This window comes from Mastigoproctus giganteus, chromosome 10, assembly GCF_048544385.1.
Source record: "Mastigoproctus giganteus isolate SK-2022 chromosome 10, ASM4854438v1, whole genome shotgun sequence".
Lineage (NCBI taxonomy): Eukaryota > Metazoa > Arthropoda > Arachnida > Uropygi > Thelyphonidae > Mastigoproctus > Mastigoproctus giganteus.
Window position 1 is genome coordinate 225889032 of NC_143584.1, and position 27818 is coordinate 225916849.

At 36.7% G+C, this 27818-nt stretch overlaps 2 protein-coding genes across 3 annotated transcripts in view; one reads left to right on the forward strand and one right to left on the reverse strand.

The window, feature by feature from the left end:
• Window positions 1-4991, reverse strand: part of LOC150079995 (uncharacterized) — a 113199-nt gene extending 108208 nt beyond the window's left edge. For both annotated transcript variants that reach the window (XM_090382343.1, XM_090382342.1), the window contains exon 1: window positions 4900-4991. The gene's annotated coding sequence lies outside the window, so the exon portion shown is untranslated. The remainder of the gene's footprint in view (window positions 1-4899) is intronic.
• Window positions 4992-22621: 17630 nt separating this feature from the next.
• LOC150079996 (TNF receptor-associated factor 1-like) lies at window positions 22622-27600 on the forward strand. Its single transcript, XM_090383310.1, has 3 exons — window positions 22622-22658; window positions 26091-26360; window positions 27373-27600. The coding sequence occupies exons 2-3, from the start codon at window positions 26190-26192 to the stop codon at window positions 27598-27600; spliced, it is 399 nt and encodes a 132-aa protein (XP_090239436.1). The 5' UTR covers window positions 22622-22658; window positions 26091-26189.
• The last annotated feature ends 218 nt before the right edge of the window (window positions 27601-27818 follow it).

Consider the following 27818-nt stretch of genomic DNA (forward strand, 5'->3'; position numbering starts at 1 on the left):
ATAAGCTTGCTCTATTAGTTTGACAATTCATGGTGTATTCAATAGTAAGAAAAAGTGAGTGGGATATGCTGTATGGAGTAATGAAATTTTTGGATAGGGTGTACACATGGTAAGAATATACCCAGATCCTTGACATGACGTGGCCTCGACAATGCTCCCCGCGTACACACTACTCGGAGTCTCCCCGATACACACTACTCGGACTCCCTCCTTTGCAGTACAGCTGACGTCCATCTTCTAGTTGGAACAAATCTTTACATTTTCTTCGAATCTCACATAAACCCATGATGTCCAATTGATATTTCTCAGCTCTTGTAATAGTTTTTCTAGGCGCGAGTCTGTACCGTTAGACAGAGTGTTAAGAGTTCCAATGTCTGAAGTCTAAAGGCAGCCTGATCGAGCCCGGTTAATCTTAGTACCCTCAGCTAATCTTCCCATTGCAATAGGTAGTAGCTCGCAAGCCACTGGAGAATGAGGGCCGTTTACTTTGAACATCTGCCATACTGGTTCGCGTGGGTTGTAGTAGTAGTAGTAGTGGCATGTGATGCAAGAAAGCAAATGTATGAGTTTATGCAGCATCAGCCAAAAAAAAAAAAAAAAAAAAATCACACCATTCCCTCCAAATGCCTGTCCACTTCCTCCTTAAATTTATTCAACCTATCAACTTCCACAACGACAGATGGAAGTTTGTTCCAGCAATTAACCACCCGCTGGCTAAAGGCAAATTTCCGCACATCTATTCTACATCTGTCTTTTCTTAATTTGAATTTATGCCCCCTTAGGTTCGTAATCTGAACAAGTGGAAGGATCCCATCAGAATTCAGCGTGCTCAACCCATTCAAGGCCTTATATACCTCAGTCAGATCACCGTGCAGGTGCCTACTCTCCAGCCACTGCAATTTGCAGAACTTAAGCCTCTATTGGTAAGAGGATCCCTTCATTCCCCTCACCAATCTTGTTGCCCTTCTCTGTAAATCTGGGTTGGCAGATTTTGGATCGATTTATCCTGGTGTCTTAACTTTGATCTGCTAGGAGTATGTATATGCTCCCAATGGCAGTTCTCATCTTCATTGACACGCACAAACATCACCGCCGCGATTAGGGAGTGGTGTATGTGTATATGTATATACACATACACACGTTTGTGTTGTTGTATTTACGAATTTCTAAGGAGTTTTAAAGTGTAACAAATTTTAAAAACAAGTGCATCAAGTTTTAAAACAGTCAGTCACTGAGTCACCTCATGGGTAGCACAGTGACTGTAATAGTTTTAAAAAATAGTTTAAAAAAACTATTAAAATAGTTTTAATAGTTGTTAAATTTCCATGTAGAGAAACATACGGTTGCTACATGTTATTTAGAAAATGTTTCTGTCAATGTACACTGCAGCCATGTACATCCATAAAAATTTTACAAATCTGTTTCCAGGAGCATGAATTCGGCATACTATGGTAGCCTCCCACATTCACCAAATTTGAATCCAATTGAGTAACTGTTGTAGGATGAGTGAACGCTCTTTATAGTGGCGTCCCCCAGTCACCAGATTTCAATCCAATTGAATAACTGCTGTGGGATGAAGCGAAACGCTCTTTGGGGTAGAGGTCTGCAACCATCTGATTTGCAAAAATTGAGGGAAGGAGCTGAGTTAAAATGAATCATCATCCCCAGATACCCTTTAGACACCTCGTCAAATCCTTGACATGAAAATCCGGGCTTTTCTGAAGGATAAGACGTTTGCTGATCAAAAAAAATTCTGGGAACGCAGTTTTTTTTTTTTTTGTCGAGCAGACCATAGAACGCAAGCAATTTACAGACGTAATAAGTCTTAAGTTTCTGATGCCCTTAAGAAACACAACAACAACAACACTGCTGAGGATTGGTTAGTTGTGGTAGGGTTTTAGGCGCATCAGCAACTTAGGCCATATTGCGCCGGATAAAATGTCTGTAAATTGTGTTTTCTGTGGTCGATTTGCTGTTTGCTGAATGAAACACCCGAATTTTCGGAAGATAAAACATGTGACCCTCGCCTGAGTCCGACTAACTGAAGCACATTGTGAAAAAGGACAATAAAAATTCCATGCGTCTTTGACGGGATTCAAACTGGATCAATCAATTCTCGGAAATGTTACCCACATGGGTAACATTGCTGAGAGTCAGCTGCCACTTATTTTCTAGTTTCAGACAGTGCCGACCACTCTGTGTACACTATGACGCCACACTTCGACCCCTTACGTTGGCTCATATTAGGAGATCACCTATAGCATACCATTCTACTGGTAAAGATTTTTTTTAAAGCGAAAAAAAGGGGATTTAAGTGTTGCTGTTGTGGATCCCAGGGTTTTCCCCATTAGCCGCTGTTGTTGTTATTTTGGTTTTAGGAGCATTAGCAACTAAGGCCGTATTGCTCCGGGGATATGCGTGGTCATTCCCTGACCTTTCTGCATCCTCCGTATTTGGTGGTCACGGGCTCGAATCCCTGTCTAATCAAGAAGCGTGTGCTACGCACTGCTGCTCCTGCCCACCTGGCTACGGAGCCGCCTCCATTAACCGCTTTTGTTCATCATGTGAAGAGGCTTTCGCCATGTCTGGTCATGTGTATGTAGTGTATTGTGTGTGTAAGTTTTGTGTAGTGTTCCGTTGTAGTATTATATGACCGGCGCCTGGCATCTTAGCAGGTGGGAAGTGGCAACACCTGGTCACCACATCCCATCCCCATCCCCGCCACGTGGAGGCGTGCTAGGATCTGCTATCACTTGCTAGGAAAACCTGAGGCAAAGTGCCAAGAAAGCCCAAATAAGAAAAAAAAAGAAAACATTCAGCGTACTGAATATTCATGTATTTGTACATTACATACACTGGGCCCTTGTGGGTAGCGCAGTTCGTAAGTTCGCCGTCCTTTCCAAGTCCAGTGGAAAAGTCCTGAGTTCGAGTCCCGTCAATGACGCGAGGAATTTTTATTCGCCTTTTTCACAAAGTGGCTGAGTTAGCTGGTCTCAGGTGAGGGTAGCATGTAGTTGTTTCTTCCGGAAACTCAGGTTTTTCATCCAGAAATCGACCTCAGAATAACACGCAATTTGCAGACAATGTACATGGAGAAAAATGGCCTTAGTCGCTGCCGCTCCTAAAATCCAACTACATCAACATGCACTGCTGGTTATAAAGTTCTTTCACACTTATAAAAATTAAAAACTCGAACCTATAGGTAGTATCGAAAAGCGATTTTTTTCGCATTGCAATCAGTATACATAAGTGATATTTTTTTAAACAGTAAAACATAGTTCGAAATTTAACCACCACGAGCGTGCAAAGTGATTAATTTATAAGAGTTAATCAACCAATCTTTGTTGACGAACACATATCTATTGTTGTTGTGTTCCAATAAGAAATCAAGCTGTGGCATTTTGGCATCCAAGCTGCCTTTTATGATGGAACGCCCACAACCTCCTGACGGATTGTGCCCTTAAAATGGTTGTCTGAAAGGGTTTGCAACTCGTCAGTTGTCGAAAACTTTTTAGATACGATTGATGATTACTTCTAGGCTTAGGAGTTAGATGGTTTTCTTCGAATCACCTTACATTTAACACCGTTTTTCTCGAAGGGCTTGAAACATTTTTTAGCTCTGCGAGCTGCAATGACATTATTACTTTTAGGTATGTTGTGTGTGTGTTAAGCGACAAAGCAAACTAAGGCTATAAGGAGAGTGTGTGTAAATTGCGTAAATTTTGTGGTCGATTTTGTTCGTGTTTTTCGTCCAGCAAAACGTGGCCGTTTTGGTTAACTAAAATCCTGCCCGTTCCGGGAGAAAAATCATGCGACCCTCACCTGAGACCAAACCCACCTTGTCAAAAATAGCCCATAAAAATTCCTCCCGTTATTGACTAGATTCCAGCTGAGGTCTTTTCTACCCATTGGGGGAGAGGATTATACCAGTGATAGCATTAGAATTGCAAATAAGGTAGTCTCAATATTCACTGATTTTGTCGTCATATTCATGATCGCCTCAGTTGTTAATTGTTGTTGTTGTTGTAGCATTTACGAGCATCAGCGATTAAGGCCATATTGTATAGTGTCTGTAAATTGCGTGTGTTCTGTGGTATATTTTCTGTTTGCTGGACAAAAAACCCGATTTTCCAGGATAAAGAACCATGCTACTGTTGCCTGCGATCAACTAACTCAGCCACGTTGTGAAAAATGCCCATAAAAATTCCTCGCGTTATCGACATGATTCGACCTCAGGTCTTTTCTACCCGATGTGGGAAGGGCAGTGATTCTACAAACTGTGCTATCCACGAGGGCGTTGCCTCACTATTGCACCACAGTATAGTGACCTGTATTGCATATTTCGTCATATATTATATAATATAAATATATGGAAAGTTGTGATTACGAAAAGGGCGGAGCCAAATTCAACTTTTACGTTCTTAATTCACCGTATTTTTCCAATTATCTTTTTTTTTTTTTTTTTTTTTAGTTTTTTGTTACTACTATCATTATAATCTAGAGCTTCATGTAAATTGATCCCCTCCCTGAAATTGTTTCATATTTCCACACTCTTATGTATATCCAAAGACGCAGTGAAATATGGCTGACCAGGAAAATTGTCAATCCACCCTATTTTTAAATTATTTATCTCAAAACTATAAACCAAAGAACCTGGAGGATTGTTAATTTGATTTTAGCGTGATTTTTTGAAGTCTTTTGCAATAATGAGGGAGTCCAATATGGATACACCAAGATATATTGCAAGTCGCCATTATTAAATGAACAACCCACACTGTGCGCTACGCTATTTCACGCAACGTAAGCCAAGTGGGCGTTTTGCGACTTCATATTTGTTAATAAACAGTCCGGGGTCCTTTCTCTTCAGTTAAATAAGTTAGGTTATAAAAGCTTACTTACATGTGGAGGACTAGAGGAAAAAGTACTCGAAGAAGAGAAAACCGTATAAATTAAGACTAGATAGTCTGCTATGGACAATACACGTGCTCGCCATGACCACGAGGTATGAAGTAGCCAATGGTAGCTACTCTTAGATGTGCACGAGAGAGCAGCAAATGGAAGATCGCGTTAGAATCGAAGCTTTCTTGCTTCGTTGAAGTGGACGTGTGTGTGCTGCGGCATCCAACTGGCTATGACGTCATTTGTTGTGGTTGCGGTGAATGAAGCGAAGAATCGAAATAAACGGTGCCTGGTAAGGCAAGGAGCGAGAACGAAAGTGAAAGAGAGAGAGAGAGAGAGAGAGAGATCTGCAGTCGATAGACTGTTGTCGATGGCTTTTTGCTATAACGGGGTGGTTGTCGAAGGATTCATATCGCTGATTATCGATTTAATTGCTTGATCCATTGAACTTATTGGCTTATCAATTCGCATTTTCGTTTGATTATTATTATTGCTAGCATATAATCCTCCTAAATGACAAAAAGAAAGAAAAAAAAAAAGAATGAAACGCAAAATTTATTGAAGTTTTTATTTCGGCGTCTGTTCAATACATACAAAATTTTATTGCATTTTTATTCAAGGTGTTTCTCAATAGAAGAAAACAAAACTTATGGTGATCAGTAAGAAAGAAGTGGAAACAAAAATTACAATCAATGAAAGGGTTAAAAGTTATCGTTAACTTGGATGCATGCTAAGCGAAAACTCTGATCATTCTATTGAAGTAAGCTTCAGAATTGAACAAGCACGTGCAACCTTCCTTAAAATGAGGAATCTTCTATGCCACAGTGATCTTACGCTTCCTTTAAGAACAAGAATATTTGTCTTTTCTGTCCTCCTTTATGGAGCTGAGGCCTGGACACTGACAGAGATGACCCAGAATAAGTTAAATGCTTTGGAAATGTGGTGTTACGGACAAATGTTAAGAGTGTTATAGTAGTAGTAGTAGCAGCATGTGATGCAAAAAAAGCAAGTGTATGAGCTTATGCAGCATTAGACAAAAAAAAAAAAAAAAAATCACACCATTCCCTCCAAATGCCTGTCCAGTTCCTCCTTAAATTTATTTAACTTATCAACTTCCACAACGACAGATGGAAGTTTGTTCTAGCAATTAACCACCCGCTGGCTAAAGGCAAATTTCCGCACATCTATTCTACATCTGTCCTTTCTTAATTTGAATTTATACCCCCTTCGGTTCGTAATTTGAACAAGTGGAAGGATCCCATCAGAATTCAGCGTGCTCAACCCATTCAAGGTTGAGAATATCTTATCAGTTATGGACTGATAAGATAAAGAATGACGAAATCATGAGACGACTGAAGAAAAAGACAGAAATAGTTAACACCATTAAACTAAAACTAAAATATTTAGGAAACTAAAATATTTAGGACATTTGATGAGGAATGGCAAACATAAGATGTTGCAGTTGATAATCCCGGGCAAGATCATTGGAAAAAGAAGTCGAAGGAAAAGAAGGAAATCTTGGTCAGCAAACCTCAGAGTGTTATGATGACAGCCAGCGTCTGCGAAGAGAGGCACACTAAATAAATAAATTTTGCTTGCTGTCGCTGTTGTTTATTCATTTTATTTTTTCATCTGCTCAATTTCGAAAGTCGACTAACCTCTCTCGCAAAAATTTCTTCTGTTTATAACTCAAATAGAATCTTCTGGAAATACATTAAACAGTTTATGAGGAAAGTTTTATTTATTTATTTTTTTTTTATGAAACCCACAAACATTTGAATTTATGCCCCCTTAGGTTCGTAATCTGAACAAGTGGAAGGATCCCATCAGTACTTAGCGCCGGGCATGGATTGAAGGCTGAGAAGATGAAAAAAAAAAATACTTGTTGACCTTAGACCTGAACTTCTGTAGATTGTCGAGATTTCTGTAGAACAGACCACGTATATTTATGAAATGAAGGAGGAAGTGTTTGGAAGGTTTAGATCTTTTCGCAGATAAGTTCGTTCTATTAGTTGGACAATTCATAATGTATTAAGTACTAAGAAAAGGTGGGGAGGCCATGCTGTACGAATTAATGAATTTTTTTGATATGGCCTACACGTGATATGAATATACGCAGTTTCTTGACATTAATGTGGTCTCGAAAATGCCTCCCCCCCCCCATACACACTAATCGGACTCCCTCCACTCACTATTTGGCAGAACTAGCGGCCGGCCTTCGAACGCCGTTTCAGAGATGTACTCTCGAAATGTAAAGAAGATTGGATCTTGCCATGATGTCCATCATAACCTCAAAATCATACTGCATGATGGAAGAGATAGGGAGGGTTTACCAGAGCTTTGCTCTGGAGACTAAACACGGGTTTCACCACTTCAAGCCTCCAATAAGCAACAAAGACCTTTCTAAAAAAAATAAACTAATTTATCGAACTTCGATCATGTAAAAAGAAACTCTAATGTGCAATATTAGCAATTATAAAGCAATATTATTTACACACAAGTACAACAGACGGAATTGGCACGCAATTACAAGTTTGGGATCTCGATCTGTTGGCATGTTTCAGTTCTGGTTGCAGGCAGTCAGCATTGAAAGTGGAGGAGACCGATGTTGAGTCGTGTTCCCATGTGTGCGCAAGAGTGCAGGTACACTCGAGTATTTTGATGTCCTCTTCTTCTGATGTTATTTCTTCCAGTATTTTAAGCAATTCCCGTTATAAACATCCTGGACTACACTATTGTTTAGATGATTCCAAAATTTTCACGAAAATGAAAAGCTTGATTACCTCTGATGACATACAAAGTAAAATTTGTGTAATCCACATTTTGATGAAAAGACAACGATCTTTTCTGGATCTTGGGAGACGAAGTTGTGAATTAGATTTGTCATCTAATAACTACCTTGAATATTTCCTTAATACAAATTCATCAAGTTAACCCTTAAAGAGAGCTCATTGACTTTCTATTGTTTTCCTATTTGGATTTCTTCATATTGCTTACAGTGAACCAAAAATTAGATCTGAATATCTGTTAATTGGATTACTGATTTTTGTTGACATTTCAGTGCTATGCGATACAAGTTTGACGACTTTACCAGATTTATTGTTTTGTCTGAGGACATTACTTTGTTTTCTGAGGAGTCAAATATCTAATAACCGGACTGGAATGAGAAATTAAACTTAATTGTGATTTCTGATTTTGACAACAAACTGGAATAACTGCTAGCTGCAAGTCTGACGATTTTACCAGGATATCGGATAGAATATTTATGATTTCTCTGAGGACTATAACTTCGACCTTGAATTTCAAATGATAACCTCCTTGGATCATTTTCGGACTATGCAATATCAGCTGAACTTCCAGCTTAAAACCCCAAATTAACCTCCTTTTGGTCTTCCTATAACCATCGACTGCAGATTACCTAATGGATCCGATAACCGGATTGGACACAGAAACTAAACGTAATTTGGACTTAGTACTACATACGACTGATTGCTTAATGGACATGATAACCAGATTGGTCCTGATAATTGATCATAATGTATCTATTTAGTTTTCCTCTACTTTTCACTTTCTTTCCCTTTCCCATCCCTATTTCTTTTGTTTTTTTATTTGCCTGCGGCAGCCAGAAAAAAATTATTGCTGTGGCTAGCAAAAAAAAAAAATAAATATTTTGCTGGCCAGATTGGGAACCAAATCATTAGCTGAGCCCCAATGTTAAGGGATTGCTGGTATCTACTGGTATTGCACTATTTTCAGTGGATGTAGGATTGCTGGGTTCCATAGGACGTGTAGAGTGTGTTTAGTGTCAAACGACACCAGGGGGTTTCCCCCATATCTGCGTAGTGTATATTGTGGGTGTGAAACAGAACACTCTCAATGCCAGAGGTTTAAAGGTGTGTGGATTTTGTACATGTGTAGTGTCGTGTGCCGTCGTTCCTCTGGCCATTTAGGCCGCTGGGCACCATAATGGGACCCGACGTTGTCCACACTCGTGGGTGCGGAATTACTCCACTAAGGACATTAAAAATATTTCTTATATATTTGTTCCTAAATTGTATGTATTTTGTGGTCGGTTTGCCTGTTCGCTGGACAAAAAAACCCCGGGTTCCAGGAGAAAAACCTTATCATCCTCATTTAAGACCGAATCCACTAAGGACACAGCAACGTGGACAATTTAAACGCTCTTTAAACTCATCTAACCTGTGAACTCCGCAGCGAAATTTCACTCAACCAAGAAATTCACAGGTTGGATGGGTTGTAAGATTGCTTGACTCAATGGTTCCATGACTGCTTTCTTCCTATGAACGAGAAAAGTGCAGAATTATGCGATTATACAAATTTATAAATATAAAGCAGTTTTAAATTTAGAAATATTAGCAATTATAGGTAATGTTTTGTACGCTACAAGTGACAGAAACAAGTCGTAGTCTGCTTGCGTTCATTTGATTGTAAACTATTTAAAATTTACGATGAAAAGCCACAACTTTATTCAGGCATCCTGATGATGGGAATTTTTATTATAATTCCTAAAATGGCCGCATGAAACATCATATTGTGATGCGCGTAACCACTACAAAAAATAAAAGCGATAAATTTCTCCTTATAGAGCAGTGATGTTTATTTAAGTGCGACATGGAGGCTACTTGCTTCTCAATATCATATGGATGCATTTTTGTAGCAAACAGTCTGACTTTGACTACAAACGCAGGTAATTTTATTATATAACAATAAACGACATTTGAACACTATTGACAAATAAAAGATAAAATATTATTATGAGTTGCTGACCAGCGCCGTTATATCTTTCGAAATTTCTTCCGCTTCTTTCATGCGAAATACAAACACAAACCAAAAAAACTGTCGACGTATCATGGAATAGTACCTTCTGCATGTTTGCGTGTCAATAATCTAATACGCATGAGCAGTCTGTGTGAGGGGATAAAACGAAGATAAGAGTTTGATTAGTCATCAGAAATGGTGGTGCAGAAATGGCACAGAGTGAAGATCTTTAGAATACGCCAAATATTCCAATCATGGTCTTTCTTTCCCTTGCTGCAGTAACCCAATTATCTCCAATAAAACTAGTTGACTTGTTCATTGTGTATTTGACACAAGGAAGGGGGTTGCAAGAAGGCACTCGACAAAACTGCTTCTTATATTAGCACCAAGAAGGAAATAAGTTATGTTCGTTTGTGTGTATAACTAGAGCGCGCGCTGAGTGAGATCCTTCAAGAAGATTCTGCCGACTGATTATTTCTTGAATCGTTGTAAGTGAAAAAGAAGAATCATTTTTTATATTTATTTTAATAAGAGATTACTTTCCTACATGTTTAAAAGTTTGCACGAGTTTTTGTATTTTATTTATTGGTTTATAGAAGTATGTACGTGAATATACGCTTGCATCAGAGGAAATTACAGACCCTTCGGAGATTACCAATGTCACAAAACTTTGTGTATTGTGAAGGATTAGGGAATATGCCGGATATGTCTGGTTACAGAATGATGGGTTTGTTGTGGGTGTTCAGTAATGTATTTTATAAATGTTGATGGCCCCTCAATTACAAATCTGAAAGATGTTCTGTGAACTGAAATCATCTGCTTAATTGAAGCTTTATTTCTGTATCAGTACCTTAATTGAACTACACGTACAATATTTTGATACATTTTACATTAATTTAATACAGGATATAATACTCGTATGGAAAATTTATTTCTCTAAGAGTGATTTCCTCGGATTCCATTACAGCTGGTGCAAGGATTTTTGGCTCCTCTTACATGTTGTAGTAGTAGTAGTAGGGTTTTAGGAGCACCGATGATTAAGGCCATGTTGCTCTGTGTAAATTGTATATGTTCTGAGGCCGATTTTCTGTTTGCTGGACAAAAAACCCGAGTTTTCGAAAGAAATAACCGTGCTACTCACCTGAGACCGACTAACTTAGCCGCGTTGGAAAAAAGAGACCTATAAAAGTTCCTCCCGTCATCAACGGGACTGGAACTCGTCTACCCCATCCGGTGTGGGGAATACCGGGTGATCCTACAAACTGTACTACCCACGAGGGCCTTCCTCTTGCATCAACGATAGTATAATCATTTCCTTGGAACAGCATAGATGGTAATCTTCCATCTATCTAGAGATGCAGAAGTGGGTAGTTTAAATAAATTTAAGGTTAACCCAAATTATTGGAAGGGATGGAAAATAATGAAGCAGATAGCGTTTCTTTTTTTTTTTTTTTTTCTTTCTAATTTTCGCTGATGTTGCACAATTTTTCTTGCTTGAATCATGAAAGTCCATATGACCACCAATGCCAGTTCTTCAATGACAGTTTGTTTCCATAGTGTAGCCATTAAATGTATTCTAGCATGGAGCCAACGTTTTCAAGCTTGAAATTAAATCTGCATCCCGACATAAGGGTCTAATTCGGGAATTGCAGAGTACTTATGCTGCTGCAGATAAAATAACTCCAAAGCTGATGCATATTTGCCTTTCCCTTATCTTGGAATAAACCTTGTTGGTTGAATTACTAATTCCGTTCTGATTACTAGAATGAAAATTAAGCTATTTGATTTTTATATTCTGGTAGTCATTGCGTAGTAGAACACACACTTCTAAAACTCACACAGACACAGTTGTATGGTGTGATTAGTTCTTTACTCACTTGGCTACAGGACGCGAAGGAAATTGGCTACAACAGGTTTTATCAGGTCATTTTTAATGGATGTTAATCGAGAACATTTTCATTTCAAATTGGCGTGCACCAGGGTTCCGCACTGGGCCCTTTATTGTTTAATTATTAGTTAATTAATTAATCCCTAAGGGTGCAAGATTACTCTTACATGCTGACAACATTAAGTTTCAACCTCGTATGCAAATATAGATCACTATTATCATTTAGAATTTGCTTTCACTCAATTTAGTAATTGGGCTAATATGAATAACGTTGTACAAATAAGAATATGCATAATATCCTAATTAAAATACAGTATTTTGCGTTTAATGGAAACATTAAAATATTTTTCATAAAAAAACTGTGAAATCCAACAACAGGATGTTTAACAGAACTCTACCAAAACGGGTACAAACTGGAACGGGTAAAGAAAAGAGCAATGAGATTGGTGACAAAAGGGAGCTCTTACCACGAAAAGCTTCAGTTCTGCAAATTGCATTCATTACTGGAGACTAGGAACCTGCGAGGTGATCTGATTGAGGTGTTTAAGGCTTAGGATGGATTGAGCAAGTTGATGGGTGCAATGCTGATAGGATTATTCATCTTACTCAGACCACGCATTTGAGGAGAAACAAATTCAAATCGAGGAAGGATGGTTGCAGAATAGATATACGGAAGGTCAACTACCCACTGGCTAAAGGTTTGCCTTTAGCCAGTGGGTAGTTGATTGCTGGAACAAACTTCCATATGTTGTTGTAGAAGTGGATAGCTTAAATAAATTTGAGGAAGAACTAGACAGGGAATGGATGGGGGGAAATATAATCCCCCCCTTTTTTTTGGCTGATGCTGTATAAGCTTGCTTTCTTGCATCTTTTGCCACAATTAATACTAATAGTAATACTAAACTTCGCAAAATACGCAATGCTTATTGCTTTCTTTTGTTGTTTTTTTCTCCAAAATTGAGGCTATGACCACTGACACTCACTGATTTAGGAAGAGTACAAATGCTTCCAATTACAGTGCAAGCTGTGAGTAAAATTTAATGACGAATATAATGATAGGACAGATGGGCATTCGTTTAGATTTACGTATAGTTATAATATAGTGGCTGCACGGTGCTTGTATGTGTGATCTACGGATTTCAAATTTAAATTCTTCCAACAGTTTTAATATGAATGAGAAACAGGGACAAATTCTAATTCCAGGCTGGAAGCTATGCAGACATTAAAAGGCATCTTTGTGTCTCGTGTGCTAGGACGATTTTATACTAGTAATCCCAATAATGAATTAACACCTGATGCTACAGCAGACCAGAGTAAAGCAAGGTATGCTAATTATTCTTTATTTGGTTAGAATTCTTAAGATTAATGATATTGTAGTGCAGCCATTTCTCAATTTACTCTATTGACGCATCTGAAAAGGGCCATCTAAAACAATGAAATTAAGAGCTAATTATCCAATATGGTTGTTGGTTAGATTTTTGTGCCATTGTATTGTATTTGCAAACTGCGTGTGTTCTAAGTTCGGTTTCCTCTTTGCTGGATTAAAGACAATTTTTTTTACAATATTTTCTAGTTAAATCGAAAGCGAATGAATGACAGAATAGTTGTGATTTGACCTGTGAGTAAATGACAATCTTGTAAATGGAGAAACGGCTGTACGTTGAACTGAACATCGGGACCAGTTATTTACGACACTTTTTGTAGGGTTTTAGGCGTATCAGCAACTTAGGAAATATTGCGCCGTATATGATACATATATCTGTAAATGGCGTCTGTTCTGTGGTTGATTTGCTGTTTGCTGGAATAAAGCCGAGTTTCCGGGTGAGAGAGAAAAAAGACATGCTACCCTCACCTGAGAACGACCGCGTTGTGAAAAAAAGGCCCATAAAAATTCCTTGGGTCACTGACGGGATTCGATTCCACCCGTTGTGGGGAGGACTGTGATTATGACCTTTCTTACTTCAAAGCTCTGTTTCAATGGAACTAAATTGGGTGAACGTTTAAAAAAATTAAAAATAAGGAGAGTTTCAGTTTGTGACAGGCGGAAACGTTATATTAGACGCTTTGAACAAGATCGCCTAGTCACTAAATTTCTTGGCATCCTGGACGTTGGTGGGGGAGGGGACAAAAGAGTGCCCTTACCAGGAAAGACTTCAGTTCTGCAAATTGCAGCACCTGGAAACTAGGCCTGCGGGAGATGTGATTGAGATGTTTAAGGCTTTGAATAGATTGGATAAGCTGTTGCTGATGGAATATTCCTCTTTCTCAAATTATACACAGGAGAGGGCATTTTTTCAAATTCAGGAAGGATGGTTGCAGAATAGATGTGCGGAAGTTTTCCTTTAGCCAGCGGGTGGTTGATTGTTGGAACAAACTTCCATCTGTCATTGCAGAAGTAGTAGTTTGAATAAATTAAAGGAAGAACTATAGAAACTATTAGAGGGATGGATAGGTGGCATAGGATGTCTTGAACTTGTTTTTATTGGCTGATGCAGTATAAATTTGCCTTCTTGCATCGTTAATTGCCGCTATTAATATTAATACTTATTTCATGAAAAAGGTTGGTGTATCTAGTGGCAAATGATTGTAAAAACTTCACTGGAATTCTTCCGATTTTTCTATGTAAAATACTGGTAGATAATACGTTTAGCTCTACACGAAGAGTGTGTGAAAGGAGAACTGCCCTGTCTAATAAATATCTTATAATTTCAGTTTAAAAATGAGCAAATTACGTGTAGAAAGCTGAATGTCCGAATTTCCTTTTTCTTAGTCTATATGATAGGATAAATATAGCATATCAAATAAAATAAGGTGCCGATGCGCATAATTATAAGAATCGAAAGATTCTGAATCCAATTAATAAAATCTCAGTGGTTTTTTTTTTTTTTTTTTTTTGTAGTAACTCGTCATCACCACCTTCGGACTTTCCTGTGGATCTAGATTGCATCGAAGTCAATGATAATGATTCGCTTGCTGTCATTCAAAAATGTTCCATATGTCTCAAGAAACGTGTGCGAGTGTGGAAAATAGCATGTGGACACATTGTTTGTAAAACTTGCGCAAAAATGAAGGGTGACAATATTTTCTGCCCCAAATGTCCAATCATTGAGAAGACAAACCCAGATCAGGTGAGTGAAAAATATTTCCTGAAATTATTTTCATTATTTGTTCTCCAATGAATGCTCTGAACTTACGTGAACCTCCCCAGTACAGTCTGGTATTTTTAAATTTACCCACGTTTCGCTTCTTTACCATAATTCAAAAATTGCAGTCGTTTAATGACATCTTTAAACTAGATTCTGGTTAACCAGTGCCAGATAGAGAAGAAGAAGAGTACCTGCAGGTTTCTTGATCCACCAAACGAACAGAACCCTATATCAAATTAGGGAAGTTTTCACTCCTTAATTTAGAAAATGAGGAAAGCAACTGTATTCCTCACAACCCACGTCCATTAACTTCAACTAATACAAAAGATTTTTAAACCTATTAATATTGTAGATGGTTTTTAAAAATAGATGAAACTTGTTGACACTAGACTCTATCGATATTATTCTCAGGTTCACATGGTGGCATGTTGCTAGATCGTAGGTGATGAGCAGATATTGGTCTATTTTACACCATTTAAAGTTTCTTGGAAAAAAAGACAAGAATAAAGCAATTTAAAATAAAGGATATCGTGTATTCTTCTCTATTTTGATATCATATTAATATTTAATTTTTTTATTTTAACCTTTACAGTTAAAATTTGTTCAGCCACTGGGCTTCATAACTTAATTGCTTCCCCCCAAATGTTTGGAAGCATTCGTACATAACGTTCCGATGTAAAATATTTAATAGTTCAAATTCACATCAATTTTATTCCTATTGTAGCTTGCAATTTTGCCTTTTTAATGGATTTCGTTTCGTTTCAGGCTGTAGAAGTCAAGATGGACTTTGATAAAGCCAGTCTGCTCAATGTAAGATGCCCCTACAGTGACAAAGGATGCGCAGAAGAATTCCTTTTAAAGGATATCAAGGCAATCTCTGATTCTTTTATTTTAATTTGAGTTAAACCCAGTTTTAATGTAAACACTACAATCATCTATTTGTAGTAACTAAGTAATTATTTGAAGTAACTAAGTCTTTACGTACAGATTCTTTTACTTTTTTTTTCCGATTTTTTTTAAATACCGTCTGTTTCTCAATCATAGATATGCTCGGGAGTGCTGTTGGTCGGTTTGCTGGATGAAGAAGTCCTTGTCTGTTTTTTTTTTTTTTTCTTTTTTAAGCTGCTGGAGAAGAAAAAAACCTTCGCCTGAGGCCGACCAACTCAGCCACGTTTTGAAAAAGCTCATAAAAATTCCTCGCGCTATTGGCCGAATTCGAATCTGAACCTCTTCCACGCTATGTGGGGATGAAGAGATTATAGCTATTGTGCTGTCTGTCATGATTATAATATACTTTCAGTTCAAATGTCCAATGTTCCACTCATGCAAATATACAATATCTGTTTTGTCTTTATTACCTGCAGGATCACATTGTCTCTTGCTCCTACATCGCAGTAGATTGTCCTCACTGCAATTCCAAGTTATGTCAGAGGGATTTGTTGGAGCATATGTTGAGCAAATGTTCTAGAGAGAGTTCTTTTGTGCTGGAGAAATGTGAATCCTCCAAGGGAAAACTTTCTGAGAAAGAAATTCATGTAAGTAACCCTCGTGAAATACGTATAAAGTGTGTGCAACTGTTAATGTTGCAAGAGTTTCATTAGTGTTTGCACTACAAATTTTCCGCATTGCACAAAATGTATTTCATTTGCAACCTGAACATATAATTTTTTAGTTAATCTCTTTCCTATTTTGCATTCTAGGAAGGATAAATGTACCTATTTAATTATTATTGTACTTTGTCTACAATCTGATGTTTCACTTATATAATTACCTTATTTTTGAATTACCCAACGGGACTAGTTCTGGGATCGTTAGAACTGGAGCCCAAAAAAATATTTGATATTCTACGCTGTCCTTTCGAAAGGACTTATATGGGCAGCCTTCTGAAGATTGCCAACTTGATTTCCAATACTTGCCAACTAAGCTTATGTGAAATCAGGAAATCATTGGACATCTGGTTAGACAACCAGATTTCCAATGATTGCCAACTATGCGAGTAAGGAACAGCCATATGATGTCCATTTCTTCCAGTTCTATAGGACTGGACCCGAAATTTCAGTTGGTTTTATCTCGTGAAAGTTCGCTGTAGTGATTGAAACCAGAAATGGGCCGAAATTTTCATTAATTTCTCTAATAAAAATCACTTTTCTTCAATATTACTGATTCTCGAATATTTTGAGAGAATATTGTACAGATCATTATGAGTGGCAAAAATAATTCTGTCCTGAAATTTTAATCATTGATGCAGATGCTCTCAGTAAACCGAATTCTCCGTCAAATAAAATACTCACGTTGCCAAATAAACCTATAATCACATACCCATAAGGTTAAGGAGGCGTCATTATACCCGCGTTAATAAATTATTTGGGTCTCCGAAGAATTTAGTGATTATCAATTAAATAATGTGGTTAATGCTTCATAAACGTTAATGAAAATAACGATTTTCATGTCTACTGCAATTTTATAAAGTTATAAAAGATATCCAAATGAAAAATACACAACGTCGATATTTCCAATGTACACCAATGATCATGGAGGAAGATCACAGGAGACCATTAAATGGAACACAATATTAAAGCTGCAAACTTCAGATAAATATCATTGCAGGAAGCAAGTTTGTGCAGAGTGGCTGTTAGACTGTTGTCCTCTTATGAATTATCTTAAGTGGTAGGAGTAGAACATGAGTAAATCGAGGATAATCCTTCACTACATCAGTAGAACAAGACCATTTCCAATGGTCTTGTTCTACTGACGTTGCTGTTGAAGCATGAATCATGGTGTGATCATTATGCTTTTGAAGTTCCATTCGGAGAGTTCTGGGTTCTAATTCATTCCTTCCTTGGCTGATGAATTATTAACGAAGGCGATTGGTGAAATTCTTCAATCCATGCCGTAGTTAGTTGATATTCAGCAGAGGGAATATGGAGTTTCAATCCTCACAACATGCAAAATTTCCCCTTGATATACTTAATATAAGCCCTGATCAATATGGCTTAAGATACTGATGCTCTGAAGAAGTTTCCTGGAGATGAAACCGATGGCTGAGTTAGTTGGCCATTGGTTTGAGACCCATAAAAATTCCTCATGCCATTGATGGGGTTAGAACTAAGGTCTATTCCATTCTGTGTGGGGAGGATTGCGATTATACTAACTGTGATTCCCACGAGGATCCTATGTTACCTCTCCTTCGCAATATTATGTTTTGTTAATGATGTTCAGCAGAAACATTTTAAAGAAAGGTTAATATTGTGCTAATTTATAAGTACAGGCGTCGGATAACTAAAACTAGTAATTGTTATCCGTTTTATCTTTTAGACATTTTTTCTAAAATATTTGAAACTGGGTACATTTTCATTTGAACGACCAACTCTCATTTTATGTGCGAAGAACTACATGGTTTTTGTAACTTTGCATTCCACACTTCTGGCTACCCTATAACCAAACATTTCACTAGACAAAATGTGAAATGGAAGGCATTGACATTGGTGAACTTTATATAGATTATTATTCTAAGGCGCTTGACCTGGTTGACTATAATATGCTTCTCTATGAGGTGGCATAGGTTATCAAGAGAACATTGAGGGTGGTCTTCTCCTTTTTTTAAAATAAACTTCGAATTACCCATGATCCTGGAACTAGCATTAGAAATGGTATCAATATTAAGTGCTATTATAGAATAGATATTCATTCGCATGAAAAATACTTCGTCAGCAGCAGCAGCAGCTCTACCTATATCACGTGCAGCGAGTGCAGGTGATTTTCCTCTACAAGTCCTGGATGAAAATCATCTTGTGAAAACCGTTTTCTCAATGCCTTCTATAGCATTGTACTGAATCTTCTTTTCTCCATTGCCTGTTTTTACGGATGAATCACATTTCACAAGAGATTCTACTGTGAAATTTCACCACGATTATCATGAACGAAAATCCTCATGTTTCTATATTTCTTTTTCATAAAATATAAGATAAAACAATGGCGGAAATAAACAGATTTATTTACATTAAGTGGGTTCATATTAAAGTGTGAAGTTAAACAGATAAATTTACAGCTACTAAGAAGAACGCGGCATGATAGAGGACATCAAGTCATACAGCTGAAGAGGTCATCTAATATAAGAATAGAATTGCTCATAACATTATATTTATCTTATTGATATGTAACAATCTTCTCATTTTTGCCTTGTTTTTTGTTTTAGAGAGCTCAGAGAAAGATGGACATGAACTCACTGAGGACTGAAATCAAAGTAATTTCTTTTTACAATTCTTTATTTTACGAATTGTGAAATATAGTTCATTATTGTTTCATCAATTTTATGATTTACTTTTGAATCTGTCCATTGAAATTATTCTCGTTTTTTTGCTTTATTAAGCGTAATGTTTTCATATTACGTTTCTTTGTTTTTAACCTGAAAACCGGATTATCTCATATTTAATTACAATTTAAGCTAATTAACCGATTTATTTACCATTTTAATGTTAACCAAACTAATATGCTCTGTGCATTTTAAACGTTTTTCTTTCAACTGAATAATGGAACGATCTCTGCGAGGGCCGTTTTAAAATTTCGTGGCTTGTATATGAAAGTATTTATTTGAAGAGTGTGGTAGCGTGTTACTTTTCAACATAGTCCTCTTTTGAGTCAATAAACTTTTGACACGAAGCTGCAATTCGTTCATTACAACTGTGAAGAAAGTTTTCTCTTCGGCCTCCAGGAATTCACTCATTGCAGCGATGGCGTCCTGTCGTGGGGAAAATGAATGCCAGCTAGGCATTCTTTTCAAATTAGGAATTAGTTGAAAGATGGTGCTAGATCCGATGGTCTAAGATTTGAAAGCCACACTAATGCAGTAGAGCCATGGCAATAACAGTCTCGTGAGCAGGTGCGTCGTCCTAGTGGAAAAGACTTCGTTGCTGAGTTTTCCTCGGCGTTTGCCTTTGATATTTCTCCAAAGGCCTCTCAAGTTGTGCGTAATATGGCCTTGTGGCTGTGTAGCCTTTCTGAAGATAATCCGCTAGCAACACTTCATTAGCATACCAATAAACAGGTGCCATCATCTTTCTAGCAGAAAGAATAGACTTGGCTTTCTTTGGGAGGAAAAAAGAGCTGTGTTTCCACTGCTTGGACTACTCTGTGTCTGGCTAAAGATGGATCCACGACTCATCCGAAAAAAATGCTGGATCTTTGAATATAATGCAAATCATGACCTGAATTGACAATCCTTATGCGTTTTTGACAACTTTGGGACCCATCGTTCTGGCACCTTTTTCATAGCGAAAACCTTTATTACTATGTGACACACCCTTTCAGATGAGATGCTCAAGAAAATGTATTGAAAATGTATGGATATGTATTGAACTGTGACTCATCGATCACTCATCGCCAAATCATGCACGCTGTCAGCAACATCTGGTGTGATGGTCATTGCAGGTCTCCCATGCGGTAATTTTTCAAACTCTCCCTCCCTAGTTTAAATTTTGCTGCCTACTTCTTAACCACGTAATAGGAAGGGCATCCTTCCCCCAATGTTGAAACCATCTCCTAATGAATTTCCTTTGGCATTAGGTCCCTTTTACAAAAAATATTGAATGATTCCATAGTCCATTCTCTCTCTCTCTCTCTCTCTCTCTCTTATCTCATTCACACAACTTCTTCACTTCGGAATCGTAATAAAAAAGCAAAACTTCATGGAAACTGTTTGAAACTTGGTGTGTTGGTATGTGAAGTGTATAAATTAAGTATAGAAAGTTTTAGCATTGTACCACTAGCGTTTCCTATTCAGGCCACAAATCAAAAAGCCCAAAAAAAATTGTCTCAATTTCCCAGTTTATTGTTTACCTATTCAATCTCTGAATTTAAAGTGGAATGCACTCACGATTATCAAAAGTATACTAGGACAATCACATGACACAAAATATTAATTATGATGATGCCAGAGTATTATAAGAGCACTTATCTATGTAGGTCGAGGTGTCGAATTCATTCCTTTCAATGTCAAGCGAAATGCCATGTGAAGCAGATCTCGGGGCGTACGATCGCGGACAACTAATTAGGTTAGATGGATCGGAAGTTCTACCTAACAGTCCGTGGGAAATTTAGAGTGGTTCGTGAGAGTGATGAACCTGATTCTTCTATCAGATTGAAACAGTATCCCCACCATCACTTTTATATCATGATGCCGGGTGGCTTTTATGGCCGAGTCTTGGACCAGTGCATTTGGAAGCGTCGCGCCGAATGGATATTGTCCTACTGTAATATTTTCGACAAGTCTACACTTTCCAGCTGATGGAACTTTAGCTGAAGAGCCTACATTTTTCACTGTGATAAGATGTCCTGAAAAACAGTTGACAAACCAAAGACGGGAGCTTATTTAAAAGACCGTTATGCGAAACAAGATCAAAAGCATTTGAAATGTCAAGAGTAACTGCTTAAGTTCCACGAAACTTTTCCATTGAATAGGTAGGTAACATAAGCTAGTTTATTAGCAGTGGATCGACACTGACGGAATCCATACTGACGATCTTTGATTAAATGGAAGGTTTCTAGATAGTTTAAGAGTTGGTTAATTTCTCCAATACTTTAAAAAGAGTAGAAGTGCAATGAGAAGGTAATTGTATGGAAGGGATTTATCACCCCTTTTTGTGAACTGGCTGGATATGAACAAATTTCCAAGCAGGAGGGGAAAGCACCTATCGAATAATAAAATCAAAAAAAGGCTACACAGAACAGGAGTAAGTTCAGGAGCACATTTTGAGAACAAGTGGATAAATATCATCAAGACCTGGAGCTTTCTTAGCATCGAAACTATTCATAATCGTTCTAACATCCTTTTGACTGATGACCACCAGAGGCATTGAATGAACGCACTGGGAATGGTAGAAGGTGGTTTACCAAGATTTTGAGATTTTAACATGAGTTTTTAAGACTGCATTTTCAAGATTGCATTTTTAGTCACTTAAGGTCTTTAAACTTTTGGTAGTATAGTACAGTTAATGTTCTTTACTTTCACTACCTGCATAGGATTATTTAATCTTACAAGGAAGGCCTTCGTTGTTTAGAATAGGCGCGAGGATAAAAAAATGTAGCCCATAGCTAATTGCCAACCAGGGATAGAAGCCTCATGTGCACCGTTCGGAGTACACACACATACACAAAAAGTAGTGACCAAAATTCTTTTTTATTTTGTGTTTTGGTCACAAAGTTAACAGACCAGAAGTCTGTATAAAGACCTGAACAAGTTTTATGGGTGTAAAATTGAATCTTGTAGAAGTAAAAAGCTTATAAAATTTAAAGAAGCATTGGACAAATAAATGAACGAAAACAAAATGAATTTCTCTTTTCTTTATTTTTTGTTTCCATTCTTTTAACTAATGAAACTTAATGAGTTCTAAGGCTTAGCTATATAAGAAGAATTCATTTACATAATACTATCATCCTTATAACAGGTTTTCATTTTTCAGGAGGTCAGAACAGAAAACAGTTCTCTTCGAAGGCAACTCCAGGTGAGCTCCATGATAAAATTTCCGGATATTGTTTGGGAAGATAATCGTAATTATTATGGAAGTAGTTTCTAATGAAATTGGCTTTTAACTGGATTAATACTATATATTAACTTATATTTATAAGTTAATATATAGTATTAATACATATAATATCAACACCATATCATTATGGTGAATGATATTATTTGTTTATTGTTTATTTTGTTTACTAGATATTTATTTTATATTTTGTGAAATGTGCTTTTATTTCCATTATCCGTTAATGCATTGTAATTGGAAATGCTTTTATACTCTGCTTTCACTGGATTAAATATACACAAATAATATTGTATTAAAATGAGAATCAATTCGCATAAATTTCGCCTATCATTCTAATACGAGTTCTTTCCCCTTCCTCCTTTTAAGGAAGTCAAAGAAGAGAATATTTCGCTTGGAAAACAACTCAAGGTGGGTTCCCTCTGAAATCCTCTAACTATTTTGGAACAAAATCTTAAATCTCACTGAAGCAGTTTTAAAGTAAAATGAGTCACCTTGACATGAATAACTTATCCACTTGCATCATACGATACCATTTTTTTTTGCATTTTTTATTTTATACATTATTTATTATATCGTATTTCATAATAAACTTGCATTGTGTTTAAGCTGGTGAATAATCGAACTATTGCCACTTCCAGAACGTACAATTTTTCATCAATTAATCTTGCCATATTTTTATAAATTTGAAAGAAGAAATTTCTGAGTACATTTCTATATGATTTTTCAAGTCAATTAGTCCAAAAGAAAAGGAGATTATTTTATATGATTCTTAACTTTTGTTTGATCAGCCATTTTCAATCCACTGCAGGATGAAGGCCTCTCCAGCAACTTTCCAGTTCCTTCTGTTTTGTGCAATGTCCATCCATTTACTACCCACAAACTCGTGAATTTCATCTGTCCATCTCCGTCATTGTCTTCCAGATTTACTTCTTGCTCCTCTTTGGTACCATTCTGTTATTTTCTTAGTCCATCTGTCATCATGTCTTCGAGCTATGTGTCCAGCCCAAGACAATTTTAGTTCTTTAGTTTTGATAAGAATGTCCTTTACTTGAATTTGCTGCCTAATCCATGTGTTTCTCTTCTTATCTAACAGTCTGATTCCCAATATGATTCGTTCCATTCTTCGCTGTGTAGTTCTCAGCTTCTCTTCCATTCTTTTGGTGAGTGCCCAAGTTTCACTTCCATAAGTCATGGTGGGGAGTATACATTGGTTCATTATTTTACATTTCAGACAAACTGGGATATTGCTCTTCAGTATGTGACTATATTTCCTGAATGCTATCCATCCAAAATTTATTCTTCTCTTGACTTCCAGCCATTTATCATTATTACAGCTAATAACTTGTCCCAGATAAGTATATGACTCCACCTTTTCAATTACTGCTCCTTCAATCATTATTTCCCTTTCCATGGCATACTTGTTCATCATTACTGTTGTTTAACCATATTCATCTTTATTCCGAAATCCTTACTAACTCTGCATAACTGATTAATATTTTCCTCTAATTCTTTGGGATCATGGCTTATGACCACGATGTCATCTGCGAATCGTAAATGGTTTAGGTACTCTCCACCATTCACATTAACTCCTTTCTGCGACCAGTCTAATCTTTTGAAAGCTTCCTCGAGGGTAGCAGTAAAAAAAAACTTAGGAGATATTGTGTCTACTTGTTAAATTCCTTTAAATTTCAAATTTGCTACTGTCTTTTCCTAGTCTAATAAAGAAGGTAGCGTTTTCATATATTTTCTTCGAAATCATAATGTAAGGGCTGTCTATGCCCTGTCTTTCCAATGCTCGAAACCTTGCCTTATGTTTCAATACCTTTTCATAATCAATAAATGCCAGGCATAATGGTGTTTTATATTCATTTGCTTTCTCCATTAGCTGTGATATTACGTGAAGGTGATCCATAGTTGAGAATCCTGTCCTAAAGCCAGCTTGCTCTTTCGGTTGATTCTCATCAAGTCTTCTTTCTAATCTGTTAGTAATGACCCTTGTGAACAACTTGTAGATGTGGGATAACAAGCTAATTGGTCTATAATTTCCAATTTCTGATTTAACTCCTTTCTTATTCAACAAAATTATGATTGCATTATTCCACTCTTAATGCATTTTGTGAAGAGTCTTGCCAGTTTTGTGTCATGTCTCTTCCTCCCAATTTTAACAACTCTACAGTAACTTAATCTTCCTCCGGGGCTTTCTAATTCTTCATTTTCTTCAATGCATGTTCTATCTCATCAGGGAGGATATCGGGTATGTCATATGTGTTACTAATTTGTGATCCACCTTCCCCACTGCTGGCATCATTCCCTCGCTCCCTGTATAATCCTCTATATTAGTCTTCTGCTATTTGAATTATGCTATCTCTGCTATTTATAAATACATCCTCGCTGTTCTTCAGTTTCAGCAGAGGCGGATTTAACGGCGGGCGCACCGGGCGCGCGCCCTGGGCCCCGACTTCGGAAGGGCCCACGCAAAACCCCAACAAATTAGTTGAACATATTAGTTCAACTAATAGTTAAACTAATATGTTCAACTATTAGTTCAAAACTTTGTGATTATTATTATGCTATTATTAATTATATTATACATATATTATATTCAAATTTTATTGGAAATAAAACATTAATAGTACATAATATTTTTTATTTATTTAAAAAAATGGTTAACATGTATTTTTATTTTCCCTGTGTCTCTCTTTTTTTCAAGGGACCCAATATTTTCTTCTGCGCCCGGGGCCTCAACCGACCTTAACCCGCTCCTGAGTTTCAGTATCATTTATCTTTCTGTATTACTGCTCATGGCTGCTGATTTAAATCCTTTGTTTTCCTTAATGCTTGTTCAACTTTTCGTGTGTTAAATCTTCTTATGTCCTCTCTGAGTCTCTTTCTAATGACTTTCCATAACTCACTATAATCAATATTATCCTTGTCAGTGTTTTTCTTGCTCTTCATTTGTCGCCTTCAGTTCATAATAACAAGTGTTTCTTGACTAATTTTTTCTTCTTTGGATTTCTTTTTCCCTATAGGTTTCTTGGGATTTATCACTTTCAGAAAGTTGTAGTATTCCTAATCGATATCTTGGTCCTGAACAGTCTGAAGAAGCTCAAACGTGTTCTTAAGTTCCAGTACATACTGCTTTTTCTCCTCTTTTGTTATCTCAAAGACCTTTGTATTATTTACTCGAGTCAGCTTTTTCCTTTCTTTTCTTACATCTATAATAAGTGTGCATCTTACCATTCTGTGATCACTTCCAACATTTACCTTATTGAGGACGGTAACATCATTCACAATATATCTTCTGTTAGTGAGGATGAAGTCGATTTCATTAGTTGTTAATCCATTTGGGCTCTTCCATGTCCACTTTCTGTTCACCCTTTTCGTGAAAAAAAGTGTTCATTACTGACATTCCTTGAGATTCTGCTAATTCCACAAGTCTTTCACCTCTTTCATTTCTTAGAAAGGTATGTTTTCTATGTTAAATATAAATAGGTTTGGAAAATTGTATAAATTTTCTGTAAATTGTATGAAAATTATGTGAATTTATTATGTAAGTCCTTCCCAGAATATATATTTTTCCAAGAATGATATCAGTGAGGTGAATCGTGGAAAAAGAAAAAAAAATGGACGTAGTTGGTCTACTGAATGTTTTAAATCATAATCATGAAATTTTCGAGATATTATACAATGCATAACATGGACTCACTGCTGTGTTCAAATCTAGAGATCTCTTCTTCGTGATTTCATGTTGCTAATTTCACCCAGAAGCACAAATTAATTTCTGTTTTGTATTTTTATTTTGAATTTAAAGAACTTTAAATGTTTACCTTTTTCTACCAGGAGCTGTACATCAAAACTTGTTCGAGGGTGTTTATTTGGAAGGTGGACCAGTACTGGGATAAGAAACATCGTGACAGGCATCGAAATAGAAGTATTTTCATGAGTTCACCGCCTTTCATCGTGTCGCAGAATGGGTTGTGCGGTTACAAAACCCGTCTCAATGTCTACCTCAATGGATTTGCTGAATATATCGACACTCATTTAGGACTTTTCTTTTCTATCAAAAAAGGAGATTTTGACGATGCCTTAGAATGGCCTTTCAGATATACGGTAAGTTAAATTCGTGGCTAGTGATAGCTTAAAAACGATTCCAAAAAGTTCAATTTCACAAATACTTTTAATTAACCTTGATATATAAAACTAAATTGAACTTTTTGGAATCTTTGCGATAAGCATTGTCTTAAGATAAGTCTTTTCACTGTCAAGTCGGAGAAATATGGCCTTAGTTGCTAATGCTCCTAAAAACCAAACAACAAACAACAACTGTAAAGTTTCGCATCATTAAAAATTGCATTTCTATAAAATCTTGATGGAATACTAATTTGACTGGACCGCATTTATTTCTATCGAGCTATTGTAAAGCTTGTGTAAGAGACAAAATAAGCGTCAATCCAGACAAGGAGTGAGAATATGGCATAATCTGGGAAAGATATCTGGTACATTCCTCTTATTTTTAAGACTTTTGTCCTAAAAGTTAGAGGTTAGGGGACTAAAACTCGAGCGATCAAATATTCATTATTTCTAAAAAAAAAAAAAAATAGCTGACAACCCAAGCAATGAGGTATCTGCACATAGACGTTATGTCTATAAATTGGATATATTCTACAGCGTGGGATGAATAATCGATACTATAGAATTGACACAAAATTTGAGAGAGGAAAAGTCATATAACCCTTCCCGAGGTTGGCTAATTAATCCACTTGCTGCAGATTCTCATGAAAATTTCTCACGCTGACTGTGACCATAATTGGTGTTAATATCGAAAAAAATTATACAAGAAAGGAAGCTTAAGACACAACAGACAAAAAATAAATAATATGAAATAAATAAATACATTTTTACTTGTTTTTCGGAGGTTGAACTACCCTTAGAATTTTGCCTGTGTAATTTAGAAACCTTCTGTAAAATCAAAATATTAGTGAACTGCTTTTTTTTTTTTAATTTTTCATATGAAGGAATATAAATATATTGTGTATTTTACCATTGAACTATCTATTTAGTTTTATCTTATAGTAAATTATTTCCATTACAGAATATATATGTACGAATGTACTCTTTTCAGGTGAAGGTATTTCTTCTAGACCAGAGAAACCACATCAAAGATAAAGAAATGGTGATTGATCCTGTTTCAATTGGTCTACAAACGCGTTATTTCCAGAAGCCGATTAATCAGAATAATCCTAGTTGGGGAATTAATAACTTCATTCCTTTCGGAGAACTGGAATCCAAAGAGAGTCCATATCTCATGGATGAGACTATATATCTGAAAATGGTTGTGCTTTACCTATAAACTTGTCTGTACATAATATGGGTTAATTAGTTTGAGTGGGCATAAAGTGTAATTGCACTTTATCTTCAGCGCATTCGAGTTGCTAGTGGCCATGAGGTTAGCGCAGCTGATAAATTGTATGAAAATGGCAGGGGTTCGAAAGGTAGAGAATTTTTATGGGAGTGTTTCACGCCCTGGTAAAGTTAATCGTTCTCTCGGAGGATTGCGTTTTTTTTTGT